Source organism: Cyprinodon variegatus, unplaced genomic scaffold, assembly GCF_000732505.1.
Source record: "Cyprinodon variegatus isolate N-32 unplaced genomic scaffold, C_variegatus-1.0 Scaffold119, whole genome shotgun sequence".
Lineage (NCBI taxonomy): Eukaryota > Metazoa > Chordata > Actinopteri > Cyprinodontiformes > Cyprinodontidae > Cyprinodon > Cyprinodon variegatus.
The window spans coordinates 220,755-235,545 of NW_015150572.1; the positions used below are offsets into that span (position 1 = coordinate 220,755).

Sequence of the window (14,791 nt, forward strand, 5' to 3'; positions counted from 1 at the left end):
GCAGGATGATGAGGTCAGGGCTTATGGACCTGTCCTGGGAAAAAGATGCAGAGTTACACTCTGGTAAGCTATCAAACTTGGGTATGTATTTTCTTTTCCTTGCTGATTACTTGATTGTTTTTTTGTTGATGTTTGTTTTATTTTATTTATTTTTCTTTGTTTTGTGATTGTTGTTTATTATGCCAGGTTTGAATGTCTGTGTTTTTGTGCATTTTCAGGGCTTTGCTTTCTGTTGTCCCTGTTGTTTCTGCTTTGCAAAAAAAAAAAACTTTAATAAAATGAGTTTTAAAAGAAAAGGAAAACAGACTTTTTTTTTACTGTTTAATTTAAGTAAAACCCAAGAAAGGCTAGATTTATGTAACACAAAACAATTAGAAAACAAAAGTTACCATTTAACCAAAGTTCAAGGTGTCATTAAATCATTTTTTAAGCATCCAAAAGCATATTTCCTTTGTATTTATACATAAACAAACTACAGTACAGACTTCCTGTAGTATACCTGTAGAAATGCAGTGGAACTGTGTGTTTAAACAAACCTAGGCGTCAAACTGCCTGAATCTGAGGCCCCTAGAGAGAGAGAGAGAGAGAGAGAGTGTTTGAGGAGCCAATGCCATAGTGACACCAACACATAAAGACAAGCAGCATTATCACTAATGAAATTCAAGCATGCAGTCCTTTTTCTGAGCAAACAAAAGGCAGCAGTTGACAACAAAAGCCTTTGGCTGCTCATGTTAATATTCCTGTCTATGACAGCTTGTTACCTCAGCTTAGGCACTGGAAGAAGGAATTGAACACATTAAACAAAACTGCTGAAAACATTTTTTTATTTTTATTATCAATACAAAGGTTTATGGTAAAAACATAGTGCTTAATTAACATTTCAATGCAGCAACATTAGAGACACCGCCCATAAGAAAATACCTGATTATAGTGATGATGATAAAGAACACTCAGAATAATTTTTTCTTCATCTTTATTAATAACTAATGAATTTATATTTATAATCATTCTAGTTTAAGTATCAAATTTAAAAAACGATTAATGCTCTATCTTCAGGGAGTGTTTGTGAGTAAGGGGACTCTTTGTTGAGGCATCAGACAGTGATGATCGCCTTGCCGATGTTTTCTCCCTGCAGCATCCCCATGAAAGCAGTTGGCATGTTTTCAAAGCCTTTGGTGACGTGCTCCCGACACTTCAGTTTCCCCTTTAAAGGCACAATGCACAAATTAAACTCAGAAGGAAGGACATAATATTTGATCAGTGATAACCTGCACAACAAAAGGTTAAATACCTCTTTATACCACCCCATTAGTTTCTTGAGGCCTTGGGGATGGTCATTCTGCCATCTGCTCTGCATGAAGCCTTCTATCTTAACCTGCTTCCAGTTTATGGTGGTTAGAGGGTATGGACCTGGGGAATATATATATATACAACATTATAAATCTGAAACAACCTCTTCTTAAAAGCTATTCTGCTTTATTTGAATTTCAGCAGGACAAGTCTGCCCTCTAGTGTTCAAACATATGTACACATTTATAAGAGAATACATAGTGCAATACTGCTTTAACTTTGTCACATTTAATTGAATAGAAGAAAACTTTCACATGTTTTGTTGGACACAAATCTAGTATCAAATTTTTAGGTACATGGAAATAGTTATGGTTTAAAAATATATAAGAACAAAAATAAACTTAAATTGCATCACTCTACTGTATCTGTACAGGTCTTTCCGGGCATAAATTATCCTAAAACTAATTTCGAATGATTTTTTTTTCAGCTGATTTCATCAAGCTCAGTGAGACCTGATGGGGAATAACTAAAACACTTACCTTCTGCCCTTTAATTATAGCCAAATGTGGACAGTTAATATATAAACAGTTAATAGACACAGAAAATGCCCTGATATTCAACATCTTTGTTGAGGTAAATTTAGAATGAAACATTGGAAAAATAAAAGCTGCATTTCTTAACAATTTTTTTTTTGTTTTTGTCAATGCTGTATATTTTGCTGCACTTATTTTCCAGACTGCTCTGACCAGCTTCCCTGCTTTTTGTTGAAGAAAAGTATTTCTTCAGCATGATCCTGCCACCACCATGCTTTACTGAGGGGGTGGTGAGTTTACCGTGATGTGCAGTACTACTTCTCCCCCACACCTAGCATGTTGCATCCAAGTTTTAAAGGTATTGTGGGATGGATAGGTTCATCAGCATACCTCAAAAGAAAAGAGTGTGGAAGAACAGACCTGTCTGGTATTCAGCATCATGATAGGTGGAGATGCCTCCGCACACAGCAACTCTACCAAACTCCTTCATCTGCTGTAGCGCAATAGTTGAAAATTGACCTCCGACCTAAAAAGACAAAATAGATAAATGTATATATATAACTAACAGGAGGAGTTTAAAGACATCTTGAGCTGGACAAGCTTACATTTTCAAAGAAGCAGTCATATCCTTCAGGAGCCGCCTTCTTCAGAGCCTCCTCCAAGGAGGGAACTGTTTTGTAGTTGAAAGCTTCATCAAATCCCAGCTCCTTCAGGTAAGCTACCTTTGCGTCCGTCCCGGCTGAACCCACCACCTTACAGCCCTTGATCTTGGCGATCTGTCCCACCACGGTTCCCACAGCCCCGGCCGCAGCGTTCACCAGCAGGGTCTCACCTTTTTGCGCTTGCAAAACCGCTTCCACCCCGTACAAAGCTGTCAGTCTGCAAACAGGGAGGAAAGGAAAATATTTATTCAAATTTGGACTAATTTCATAATTATGGAAGCTCTGTCTTAAACAACCTAATCTAAATGGAAATTGAGATATATTTCTATTTTTTTAAGCAGAATTACCTGTTACAAAACATATCTGTTTTACCGTCTCTGTTACGATGCTGCTTTCAACAACTTAAGGTTATGAGCTTGATCTTGTACTCCTTGATCAAGCCCCCAAACGTAATAATTTAGTGCATTAATTATTAATTTGAAAGGAAACTGAGAAACCATTTCATATCTTTTCAGAGCTAAACCCTTTGCTAAATTTAAGTATCAACGATGCAAAAATTAAATAGTCAGATCTCAACTTTTGCTCACATGTATCATTAAACAGTTAACAAAGAATTCCCACTGTTTTGAGAACATGCATTCCTCAACCAACAGCATGTGCTTTGATTTTTAGGTAGAAAAATATGATTTAGGTCAAGGACACATATTTTGACGCTAAAAATTGGGTAGTCTTGTTATATCTTGATTTTCTTTTGGAGTAAAACTTTCTACATCTATCAAAGAGACTCATTTACCTCCTTGTTTATTAAAGTAGTGCTGTCCAGAAAAGTATAATCCTGGCTACCAGAGACGAAAGCAGGGAATCTAAAACTTGTATTACCCTGGCATGCCGATGGCACCCACAGCCAGCGACATTGGCACATTTTTGGGCCAGTCGGCCATGAGGAGAGTCAGGTCCTTCCCATCACTGACAGCGTGACTTCTCCAACCACAACCACTCACAACGTGACTTCCAACAGGAAATGCTGAGTTTTTACTTTGGACCACCCTATGAAAAAAAACAAGCAATCATACTTAAACAGAAGCCATTTTTCTAGGAAGCTTCCATCTATTGTAACATAACTCAATGCACATTTTAAATATGGCAATTTGACAGACTCTAAAATACTCGTTATCCAATCAATAGTAAAAAGTTAATAAGCAGTAACCAGAACAATTAAAATCAACAATGTAATGCAGTTTAGACGTTTTTTGGTGTTAATCAATGTTAGTCATAACTGCATCTACACAGAGCAGTAAAAAAAGATCAAATATTGCTGAGTCAGGGTGGGAGGCGTTCAGAGAAGACTGAAAGCTGGAATTCAACAAGAAGGTGATTCAACAAGCTGCATATTAAGTTGAAATATATGCATGTTTACTGCACTCTTTAGTTATGTAATGTTTGCCTTTCATTACAGAATTGTTATTAAGGTTGAAATGTCCAACTTATATGTTTTTAAATACTTTATCACGGCATCCTTGTGGTCACACTTGGCTTTTTCACAGGGAGGAACACACGTTTTAATATCACGGCTGTAACAAAGGAACCATAACAAACTGAGAAGTGAGGGATTTCCTTCCAGTCAATGACTCAATGCAATCAGTTGGTTTTCCTTAGATAGAAAACTTTGAATCAGTTTGACTGTATGATCTGGTCGAATTGCTCTCGTACAGTTGAGATGACATGTGTTGTGAAATGGTGCTTTATAAATGAACTGAAATGAAATATGCATTTCCAAAGTGGAAGAGAGCAACTACTAAGTGCTGATCTAATCAACGCCGGTATAAAAGGTCAATATTGTCTTATGACAGATGGATCAGATTGTCAGATATGCTCTTCAGAGTGAGTAGTTATTGTTTAACAGATTTAAGGCCGGGTAGAGATAAACTAAAAGGCAAATTATAAATACAACACTGTCAGACAGAGGTGGGGCCATCTTTTTAAATCTATTCATTGAAAGCTGAGAATATGTTATCCAGATCTCTAGCACTATTAAATCTAACTAGCAAACTTTGTATATATGTGTGTGTGTGTGTGTGTTTGTGTATAAAGTAAATTTAGATACTAAATGAAATGTCATAGAAATGTCTTCTTGAAATAAAAAATAATAATATTTTTGTTTAGGTCATTTTTGTTTAGGATGGATGAATACATCTCTATCTATTGGACTAACCCTGCAGCATGCAGCAAGGTTGTTTCCTTTCTATGAGGCAATCTTCTATTGCATAAATCTAGCTACTACACTAAACGGCTTGTAAACAAAGGCTTCCACTAAGACTGGCTCCTTCTTAATCTGCTGATAAAACTTTCACTACGAGTGGAAAGTTTCAAACAGCCATTAAAGACAGGGGGATTACGGATAAAAATATTTTTAAGACAGAAATATTAATTTGCTAAACAGCAAATCACTTATTGGATGATAATAGTGGTCATTTCCTGAGGTTAATAAAATATGTGTATACTAGATTGGAGGCTATATATGTTTTTTTTTTTTTAATGGGAATCATGTATGAAATGTCCACTTCATCGCGTGGTATAAATTTAAGATTCTTTTTTCTGTTTCTTATCAATGTTTCCTTACTTTGCCACTTGAGTACCGATCATTACATCCCCTTCCTTCATGTATAGTTTGCTGAAAGGCCTGAGTAAAAAAATACAAATAATGCATGATCAATAAAGCATTCAGAGATGATTTGGTTAAGAATGATCATGTTTTTTTTCAAATTTGCATTCATGCTTTACACCTGCCTCATGTATGGATCCACACTTAGGAAAACTGCTTCCAAAAGCACCTCTGTAAGAAAACCAAGGTGGATCACACTTTTAAAATAATACATACATTTAGAAACAAACAGATGTAGCCCTTCTGCAACCAAGTAGAGAGAGACTGAGGGATCTATCCTTGCCTCCATCTTTAGGCTCTGGCAGCTCCTCCACCTTGAGCTTGAAGTCGCTGTCTTTTGGGAAGCCATCAAAGTGTTTGGCCAGAATCCATGACTTAGACTGAACCATGGTGACTGCTAGAGAGAAAGAGCCGCCAGATGATGAATAAAACAGGCAGGATCATCAATGCAGACATTTATGTCACCTGGTTAAAAATTAACAAGTCAATAAATCATTTGCAAACAACAGAAGAAAAACTGAGTAAAATTTATTGTAAAAAATCATATAAAACATATTCCTTTATTTTACATTTTCTGAGTCAAAGCATTGATTTTGAATCACCTTTTATAGGTCAATCTTAATGCAATGCAAGATAGTTTATACAGCTTTTAAACAGCTTAAATAAAAAAAAAAAGCATGAGTAACAGGCTTTAAATATGTAGTTTTGTGTTTAAACGACTTACCAGATGTATGAGTTGTAAAGAAGCTTCAATATAAGCAGAGATTGACTGCCGTCACATCAGGAGCTGTATTTATTTATTTGGAGCAGTGGGCGGGACCTGCAAGCTTTCCTTTTTTTCTCCTAAATTATGATTGGTTGAATAAGTTGGTCCGCCGCTTACGTGTGACGTAGGACGTTCCCAACGCATTTTGGAAAGTTGGCGCGAGGGGGGGAAGCTAATCGGTCAAACCTTTTTCCGGATGAAGTTCATTGGTTTTGAATCGAGCTGTAAGTATTGAGTTCCGCCATAAAACTTAAAAAAAGATTCAACTCCTGAATATTTTTTTAAGCTAGCAGTCAGACCGCTAACACTCTACCGTAACCGTTATTCGTAGCTAGCAAGGTAGTTACGATAGCTTGCTGGTTAACTCCTTCCTACTTTTCAGAAGAATATTTATTTCAATTTTTATGTTGCTAATTTATAATTTGAATTCTAGGAGAAGATATGTACGCTTTGACACCTCTGCTAGCGTCATGTGTACAGCAGGACTGGAACGTTTTTTGCGTTAAATGGACGATGATTAAAAACATGTAGACCCATCGCTTTGATACATGTTAACTAAGCACCCATCTCCGTTAGTACGTTTCTTTGGCTTACATTAAATTATTTGTTTAACAACTAAGTAGTGGCTTTATGACATGTTTTTCTCATAAAAGGGAGGGGGAGTGAAGGGGATTGTTAGCCAAGTGGTTAGATCCTGATTTGATCCCCACATCCTCCACTATGGGTCCCTGAGCAAGACCCTTAACTCGACATTGCTCCCTGGACGCCCCACAGTGGCAGCCCACTGCTCCCCAATGAGATGGGTTAAATGCAGAGGTACATTTCTCCAGTATGACATCAATAAATTTCAATTATTGTTGGATCAAATTGACTTTTTTGACAAGAAAAACCATATCAATTTCGAATGACCCAATGTAATTTCTATTTATTAATATTTAATTTATTATAAACTGTGTTTATATTTTTTTGGTGGCTTGATTAAGCTCTACTAGCCATTATTCTGCAGTGGAAAGAGTCTAAACATTTAGCATGCCATCTACTAATGATAAATTGATCTGATATGAATAAATCTGAATAAGCCTGACTGGGATTGGCCAAAGTATACACTAAAAGCTCAAAATAACCATTGATTAGTAACATCTGCATGGATATAGCAAGTACTTAATCTGAATTCACAATATCACATGTTTCTGACTATTTTTGTCATTATTCTTGTTATGCATTGTGCTGCTGGATGACCGAGCAGCACAGTGGGTTAAACATGTTAGACGGTGCCCAGTTCGTGGAGGCTCTGTGCCGTCTGGGTTATCCCGGCGCAGCTTCGCTTAAGGCTTCGGAGTTCGATTGGCTGTTTGACTGCGCCCCGGAGAACCTTCATTTCTTGCGCTTTGTCTGCCGCACCCTCAACCAAAGCAACGTTCTTACCACAGAGGAGGCCGCTGGTTTTCAGGAGCTACAGAAGTCCGGGAAACCAATTCTGGATGAAACGTCCCTGGCGGAGGTTCTCAAAACTGTAGGGCCTTCGGATGGCAGCAGTTCTAACCTCTTGGGTCAACTTTCCTCATCCTTTGTGTTTGCGACAGAAGGGGATTTGACCATAACAGAGCTGGAGGAAGAACTCCAAGCACTGCGTAAGGAGAAGGAGTTAAAGCAGCGGCGCTATAACAAACTGCAGGTAGCAGCCACGTCCCATGCAGATGTTGACCTGCAGCTCGGCACTGAGCTGGAGCGTTCTGCCTGCAGGCTTAAAGAAGCCATCGCATTGGTTGGAGGAGAGAATGCCGACACCAACTCCGTGTTACAAAGCCTAATGGATGAGGTCAGCAGGCTTGGATCTTACCTTCCTCAGTCAGAAGTTCAACAAAAACCAGATCAGTCAAAGCCATTTGTTTCCCAAAAACCCACAGTCCTGCTCTCTCAGCTGTCTTTGGATCCATACCTGCATCAAGAGGAGCTCAACACGAAAACACTTGCTGCCCTCACTCAGAAGCATTTCTTTCATGGCATTTCTGACATCACCATCGAGACCTCTTGCTCTGAGCGCCTCCAGGTCCTCGACCTCAGCTCCTATCAGGATGAAGAAGACATGGGTAGTGACTGTAAAGATGGAACGGTTGAGCACAGGAGGGCAGAAATGGCCCGACTTCAATGGTCGCACATCGTGGCTCAGCACCAGCTGATGCAGGCTACGGCAGAAGAGAAGGCAGTCAAGGCCGGATTAGACTGGCTCTCAGAAAAGGCCCGGCAGACTAAGGTAGAACAAGTAAATCCATATGCTGTGACCAAATCCATACTTAAGCTTTGTTTATCTTGACCACCCCACTAAAACAAACTCTTGTATCTGTTATGTCGCCCGGATAGAGCATTTCCACCTCATCTTCACTGCCTGTACGCGAAGCTGTCACTAGGAAGGAGCTGCAAGCTGTCGAGGCTGAGCTGGAAGCTCTGCTTCATGGACCAGTACCTTCTGCTCTCAGAGAGTCGGCCAGGCTGCTTAATGTTCCTGTAGTCCGGGGAGACCTAGCCCTGCAGCTCACCAGACAAAACTACTACACCTCAAGGCAGGACCAGGTGAGTGGCTTTATAAATGCTCAACCCAAGGCCATTAGTGCAATAAATATACTGCTCTTATGTCAGTCTCTATAATTATAAAGAAACTGTAATTTCATATAATATAGTCAGAAGAACCGGAAAGGAGGAAACTATTCCCACAGGAGGAATCAAACACATTATTGACAATAAATCAAGGATGTTTATCTTATTGTGTTTTAGCAGTGCATGCAGGTGGTTAATAATTTGATCAGAAGAAGCACTCTGAAGGGGAGCTTGTCTTTGTCCACCATTTGTTGGATTGAAAAATATCGGTTGGAAATTTTTTACATATCGCCCAACCTGTTTTTTTTTTGAGTAACTAGAGGCTCGTTTTTTCGACAGTATGCTGACAGAAAAGGGGGTATAAGGGAGGGGGGGGAGACATGCGGCAAAGGACCACAGGTTGGATTCAAACCCGGGTCGGCCGTGTCAAGGACTAAGGCCTCCGTACATGGATGGTGCTCACTAACCACTGCGCCACCTGCACTCCCATATCGCCCAACCTTAATTTATACTATCCTTTCTGCTTTGTGCCAAAATTATTTTCTGTTGGGTTTGAACGGGGCTACATGGGATGCTGTGGAGAGATGAAGCTTGTGCAATTTTTATGTTTTCAACTTATCATGGTGCTGCTTGTTAAAAACACCATAAAATGTTAGAATTGCACAAAGATGGGCTCTGATAACTATTTTTCTTTATGGAAGAAGCTAATTTGACTTTTTTATTTAGGGGTATAAGCATGAAGGGGACTGTGTTGTGAATATATTTACAAGACTCTATAAAGTCCTGTCGTAGCTCTCATGAATAAAAAAACAAACAAAACAACCTTTATTTTGTAGAAATGATACATTGGTTCTTTAATAAGTGTGACACTGGAAATGTACATTTAATAATCCTGCATCAATCTCACCGCGTAGGTACGGGATTACTTACTTCGGCAGAAAGCGTCCTTTGACTTGCTCCTCCTGGCTCATGAGATGGAGCTGAGAAGGTGGAAGTCCTGTCAGAGTCACCTGGTGGAAGTCGATAGGCGTCTTTCTGAGGAAAACAGAGCAGCATCACTGAGGATAGAGTCTCTGGGTCATCCAGACCTGGCTGTCAACCCGAGGCCTAACCCCATCATCAGCTCCAAGGATGCAGCGTTCAGCAGGTGAGAAGAGGGTGGTGTTCATGGGTTAAAAGTCTGCAAATAATGCTGCTGAACTCGCCATGTTTACTGGTGTTTCAGTGTTTGTTTGTTTTTTTTTAATCAAAATTAAATCCGACTTAGGACAGACAATTGATGTAATTAATCTAATGTTGGGTGGATGTTAATCTTCAATGTCAAGGAACATGTTTTTGACTTTGTTTTTTTATTTTTGCACTCACTGGCTAAATTGGACGGGCCTTAAACAACATGGCTGTGCAAAAATAAGCCAGAAAGTATATTTTGTTTTACTTCCCAACTAGGATTATCCTGTTTTTACCAGGATCCTCCACAAATGTCAGCCCCTTCTACTAATAAAAGGTCTGGATCAGGGGTCTGCAACCTTCACAACCCAAAGAGCTGGGTTTTTTTTTTGCTCTTGTCCAGCTTACAAAAACCTGCCACAAATGTTGTGAGTTTCTGTATAAAAGAAATAACTTTTGAAAAATTTCTATGGAAGAAACTTATTGCTTTGTTTTGTTTAATAAAGGGAAACATTTTAGCAAAAAATGTATTATGTTCTATAGGATGTATATATTTATGGGAAATAGTGGATATTGATCTCTAGGATATATATGTCCACACCAATTGATTGTTTGGCTAATTATGAGAAAGCTGCAAACTGTACTCCCTGAAAAACATCAGTAGTACCTTTATAGGCTGGGCAACTGGACTGAATTACACGAAGCTTAATTCAGTCTCGTAAACAGTTGTTGACTCGAGCCAGATCTGGCCAGACCAATCACAATGCAGGAGGCACAACTTTATGATGCATGACTTTCGGCACCAGAATTACCCATAATGCAGTCATGCATTTCTGCTAGGATAACGATAGGCTGGCATCCGCAACAGAGCAATGTTGAAATGAAAATTAAAGACGTAATGGGGAGCACGCCTCATATCCTCTGATATTTTTTTATTTAGGCAATCCGGCAGAAATCATTCACTGATGTGTTTCTACAACAGTTTGAAATGTTTCATGGACTACAAAAGTACAAAAACAGATCGCTTAGCTTAGTGTTTTTGCTTCTCCATAGTTATCTGATTGAATTTAACTAGTCCTGCCTTTGAAATCCAACTGTAAAAGCCCCTTACGGACTGACTCGTCGAATCAGCCTGGCTGGTCAGGCTAGTAACTTTAGAGTCATTGTCACATACAGATTCAGAGCAGTTATTCAGTTTAAATGGAAAAAGTGCTTAAAACCCTCAATATTTGTCAAAACATGAATAGGGGTTAGTATTGGCATGGGTGTTGCGACATGATACGTGTCACGATACAATATTTATCATGATATTGCATTATCGTTATATATATTGCTATATTTTTCCCCAAGCTTTTAAAATTAGATGTATAGATAAAAAAGGGAAGTGCTGTATATGTTCATCAGAAGATATTGATCATTTAGTTATTTTAGTATGTTATTTGGGGTTTGAGTCGGTCAATGTCTTCCACTGTGACTGTCTCAACTAGAGATGGTGCTGCGCTGCACAGCAGAAGGGCTCCACTGGGCTATCTACCAGAGTGGCGGTGCAGAGGTAGCCCTTTTCCCCTCAATGTTTTAGGTAAAAATGTTTTGTTTTTTTAGATTCGATATTAGGAAATGAAAAATCGATATTATATCAAAAATCACATTAATATCGCCAAATTGGTTGTTTTTTTTCCCCCACACCCCTAAACATGAACTGGTTTGAAGTCATCAATAGCCACAGCTGAAGGCCCACAGAGCCTGCACCAGGTTGCAGACCCCTGTTTTAGATGGAAACATAACCATCACTTAGCTTTCTGTATTCTTGGAGGCAGTTTGGTCTTATTACTCAGAATTTCTCCTGCTTATGTAGTTCTATGCTGCTACAGCTGAAGTTTTTGCTTTTTACAGCTTGCCTTTAAACAAACAGTCCATCTCAGTCTATTCTTGTTTTTCTCAGGCTTCTGAAGATCCTTGACTATGACTCGGACCATGGTCGATCAGAGCCTTTCCGAACATATGAGGCTTTGGACCAAGCAGCTCGTAGCCTGAGGACCAACATCCAGCTAGCTCGCGACTCGTTAGCCGGCGCCTGCCGTGAGCAGCGCTATGTGGTCGGCCGTCTGTATAGTGACTGTGAAGCGCTGCACAGGGCCACCTATACAGAGCTGCAGCAGTTGGTCTTAGGCCCCCAGGTATGTCCAACTGCCAGTGCCGACCAGGACCCTCTTTGCCCCAATGCACAGGTGGGTGTATTTCTTTTCACTCTCTTGGGCAGCCATACTTCTACTCTGCTTTTAACGTGAGTGTTAAGTTTATAGGCATTGGTCACTCTGGGTGAGGGAAGCTGGAAGCACACTTATTTGCACATTCATGCAGAGTCACAGAGTTGTAAAGTATCTTGAAGGAGTCTAAGAAGAAAAGTTTTACCTGAATCTACAACCTTTACAATCCAAAGAGCCATTTTCCTCACTATTTAGCAAAAAAAAAGAACTTTTTAGATCAGAAAATGAATAAATTATTAACTTTTTGACAACAGATAACTCATGTTATTTTAGGTCAACTGCAACTTTTAAAGAGCTGTCATTTTATTTTTAACTAAGCTTTTCAAAGCTTTGCTAAAGGTAAATGGATACCATTTTTTTTAACCTAATGACAAATTACTTTTGGTATCTTTCTGTTGCTGATTTTAGATACAATTTTTCCATTGTAAAAACGGCCAAAGTCTGCATTCTTATTATATATTTATTTACAAATGTTTTTTTTTTCTTTTATTAGCTATAGAGCCACTTGTGGCTCCTTCTAAAACTATTTCTATATTGTGTAAACCTTCTCCCTGCATATAAAGCCATTGTGCATTGCCAAATTTATCTCACAGTGGATTGTTTGGAGCGCATTAATTCTTAACTAGAATATTCCAAGTGATCAGAATAAGCATTTTTACATGCTAATGTATATTTAGATGGTGGGATAGTTTGTGGTGCCTGCACTTGACACAGAGCACATTATTCTAAATGCTAAATGTCAGAGAGGGATGGAGACAGAGATGATAAAGAGAGCAAACAAGAAAATGGATCTTTATGTCACCATCATTTATGTGTTTTTTTTTTTCATTTCATCTATCTGATCTGTCCATGAATGTATCTTCCAATGAGTCTGTCTGTTCATCCATCGTTCTCTACACATCAGTTCATTTCTCTGTTAGCTTCTTCCTAACTATTTCTAAGTTGCACAGCTTGTCTAACTCGGATGTGATCCAAATACATCTTGCAGGTTAATCCAATACATTTAGCAATAAAAAAAATTGTTAACCTTTTTAAAAGAGATTCTGATTGGTGGATTTTTTTTTTTTATCAGGGAGTCACTTTATATTGATTTATTAATGCTTTGATTCAGTTTAAAGGCTGCAGTGTTTTATTTCTGTTGAACATTTCACCAAATTGTCTAAATCAGCGCCTGATTAATCAGATTATAAATTTGTAATTTTATTAAAAAAACAAGGAAATGCTTGTCTTTTGTCTAAATTCTATGTATTTAGTTCCAAGTTTACAAAAAATAATACATATTACAGCCTTAATGCTGATATTATGCTAATAGACATTAGTAGAAAGGAGTAATAATAGCTTGTATAAGTAATATTAAAGTCGACAGAGGAGGAATATTGCAGATCTAGATAAAAAAGATTTAAATTTTTTCCTCTGAGGCACCAAGCTTTACTTTCTAGGTTTAGATAACAAGTAGCCTTTAAACTTGCACATTATATTGCTTAGTAATGATGAGTAATCAGTTTAGGTTTCATGTGTCTCTAAGCTGTAGCCAGGTTATTTTGTGCTAAGTCATGATGACCAGTTTACTCTCAGGTTATCCTCTGGATGAGTAGCAAACAGGAAGTCTTTTGTTTTACACATTTGCATGTTGAAACACTTTTTTTCACTACATATTTATGAAGTCAGTTGTCTGAACGACTAGTGAAAAAACGGAATTAAACCGATTATATGGATCCTAATTCAGCTGAATGTTTACTTTCAGTTTGTTAGATGACTTCCCTCTCTTGACAGGAGCTGACGCTGAAACTTGCAGAAGCAGATTCTCAGTTGCAGAATCTCCAGCAAGTGATGCAAGAAATCCTGGGAGAAGTCAAAGCCAAGCGCTCTCAGCTAGAACGCAATCCCCTGCTCCGGCGGGAAAGGGAACTGTACATATTCTTCCACTTGGATGCACGGCTTCTGCAGAAAGTCGTGGAAGATCTGGAGAGCAGGATGACTAAGAAAGAGGAGCAGTGAAAACCATGAGGAGATCGTTCAGACATCTCAGCTCCTGTTCCTGCTCTGATAATGCGGACTGTTATTACCATCTTTTTTTCCCCTTTTACTATAGATGTTTCTGTATCGTTATAGGTTTGATCCACTCTTGGTTCCTTTGTACAAGTGATAATCAAATAGAAAACTGGTTGTGATGATTTGGATTACATAATGCATTTAAAATAATTAATTTTCACTCTGTTAAAATATGACCTTTATCTGCTGAATAAAATTCTATTAACCATACATTGTGTTAAGTTTTATTTGCAGATTTTTGATTCATTTCAAGTTTAATCCACGTCTGTGCAGCTCTTCAACCTCTTACTTGTCATTTTTAAATGCTAGAGTCAGAGGATGGAGATAAAGGAGCAGTCAGGCAGCAGGATGTACACGGCTCCGCTCTCTGAGGCGGCTCTTAGGGTCCTGGCTGCTCTACGGGCCCAGCATCAGGACCAGGGCAGTCTCAACCAACGCTTCAACACTCGCAGGCAAAGTCAGTCAGAGTAGAAGCTTTAGGAATACAAACCAATAACATTCATAGTTGAAGAACGACTCATTTGTAATTTTTTATGTATTTGGATTTGTCTTTTCCCCCAATGTTTTCTATTTGTTAGTGGAAAGCTGTAATTACAGCCGTGTAGAGCTATGGACTGCAAGCAGCTGCAGTCAGATGGAGGCTAAAGACAGTTTCTCCTGTGGGTAAGTCAGAAGATCTCAGGTTTCTAGACAGTTATATGCAATTCTTTGCACCTATTTAGAAAAATGCAGTGTAATAATCTGCTAGCAGAAGCTCTATATAAAGGTGGCCTTTGGGTAACCTGGCATGACTCAGC

The 14,791-nt window shown here is 38.7% G+C and overlaps 2 protein-coding genes across 2 annotated transcripts; one reads left to right on the forward strand and one right to left on the reverse strand.

Annotated features, from left to right (window-relative positions):
* Positions 1-1,049: 1,049 nt before the first annotated feature.
* LOC107085243 (prostaglandin reductase 1-like) lies at positions 1,050-5,536 on the reverse strand. The gene is made up of 8 exons (XM_015375465.1): positions 5,431-5,536; positions 5,267-5,318; positions 5,106-5,156; positions 3,365-3,532; positions 2,429-2,702; positions 2,244-2,349; positions 1,292-1,410; positions 1,050-1,204 (listed from the first exon to the last, which is right to left on the reverse strand). The coding sequence occupies exons 1-8, from the start codon at positions 5,534-5,536 to the stop codon at positions 1,094-1,096; spliced, it is 987 nt and encodes a 328-aa protein (XP_015230951.1). The 3' UTR covers positions 1,050-1,093.
* A 1,030-nt stretch (positions 5,537-6,566) lies between these two features.
* Positions 6,567-14,140, forward strand: haus3 (HAUS augmin like complex subunit 3). The gene is made up of 5 exons (XM_015375430.1): positions 6,567-8,167; positions 8,275-8,484; positions 9,423-9,655; positions 11,618-11,903; positions 13,716-14,140. Exons 1-5 carry the CDS (start codon positions 7,148-7,150, stop codon positions 13,938-13,940), a joined length of 1,974 nt encoding a protein of 657 aa, XP_015230916.1. The 5' UTR covers positions 6,567-7,147; the 3' UTR covers positions 13,941-14,140.
* The last annotated feature ends 651 nt before the right edge of the window (positions 14,141-14,791 follow it).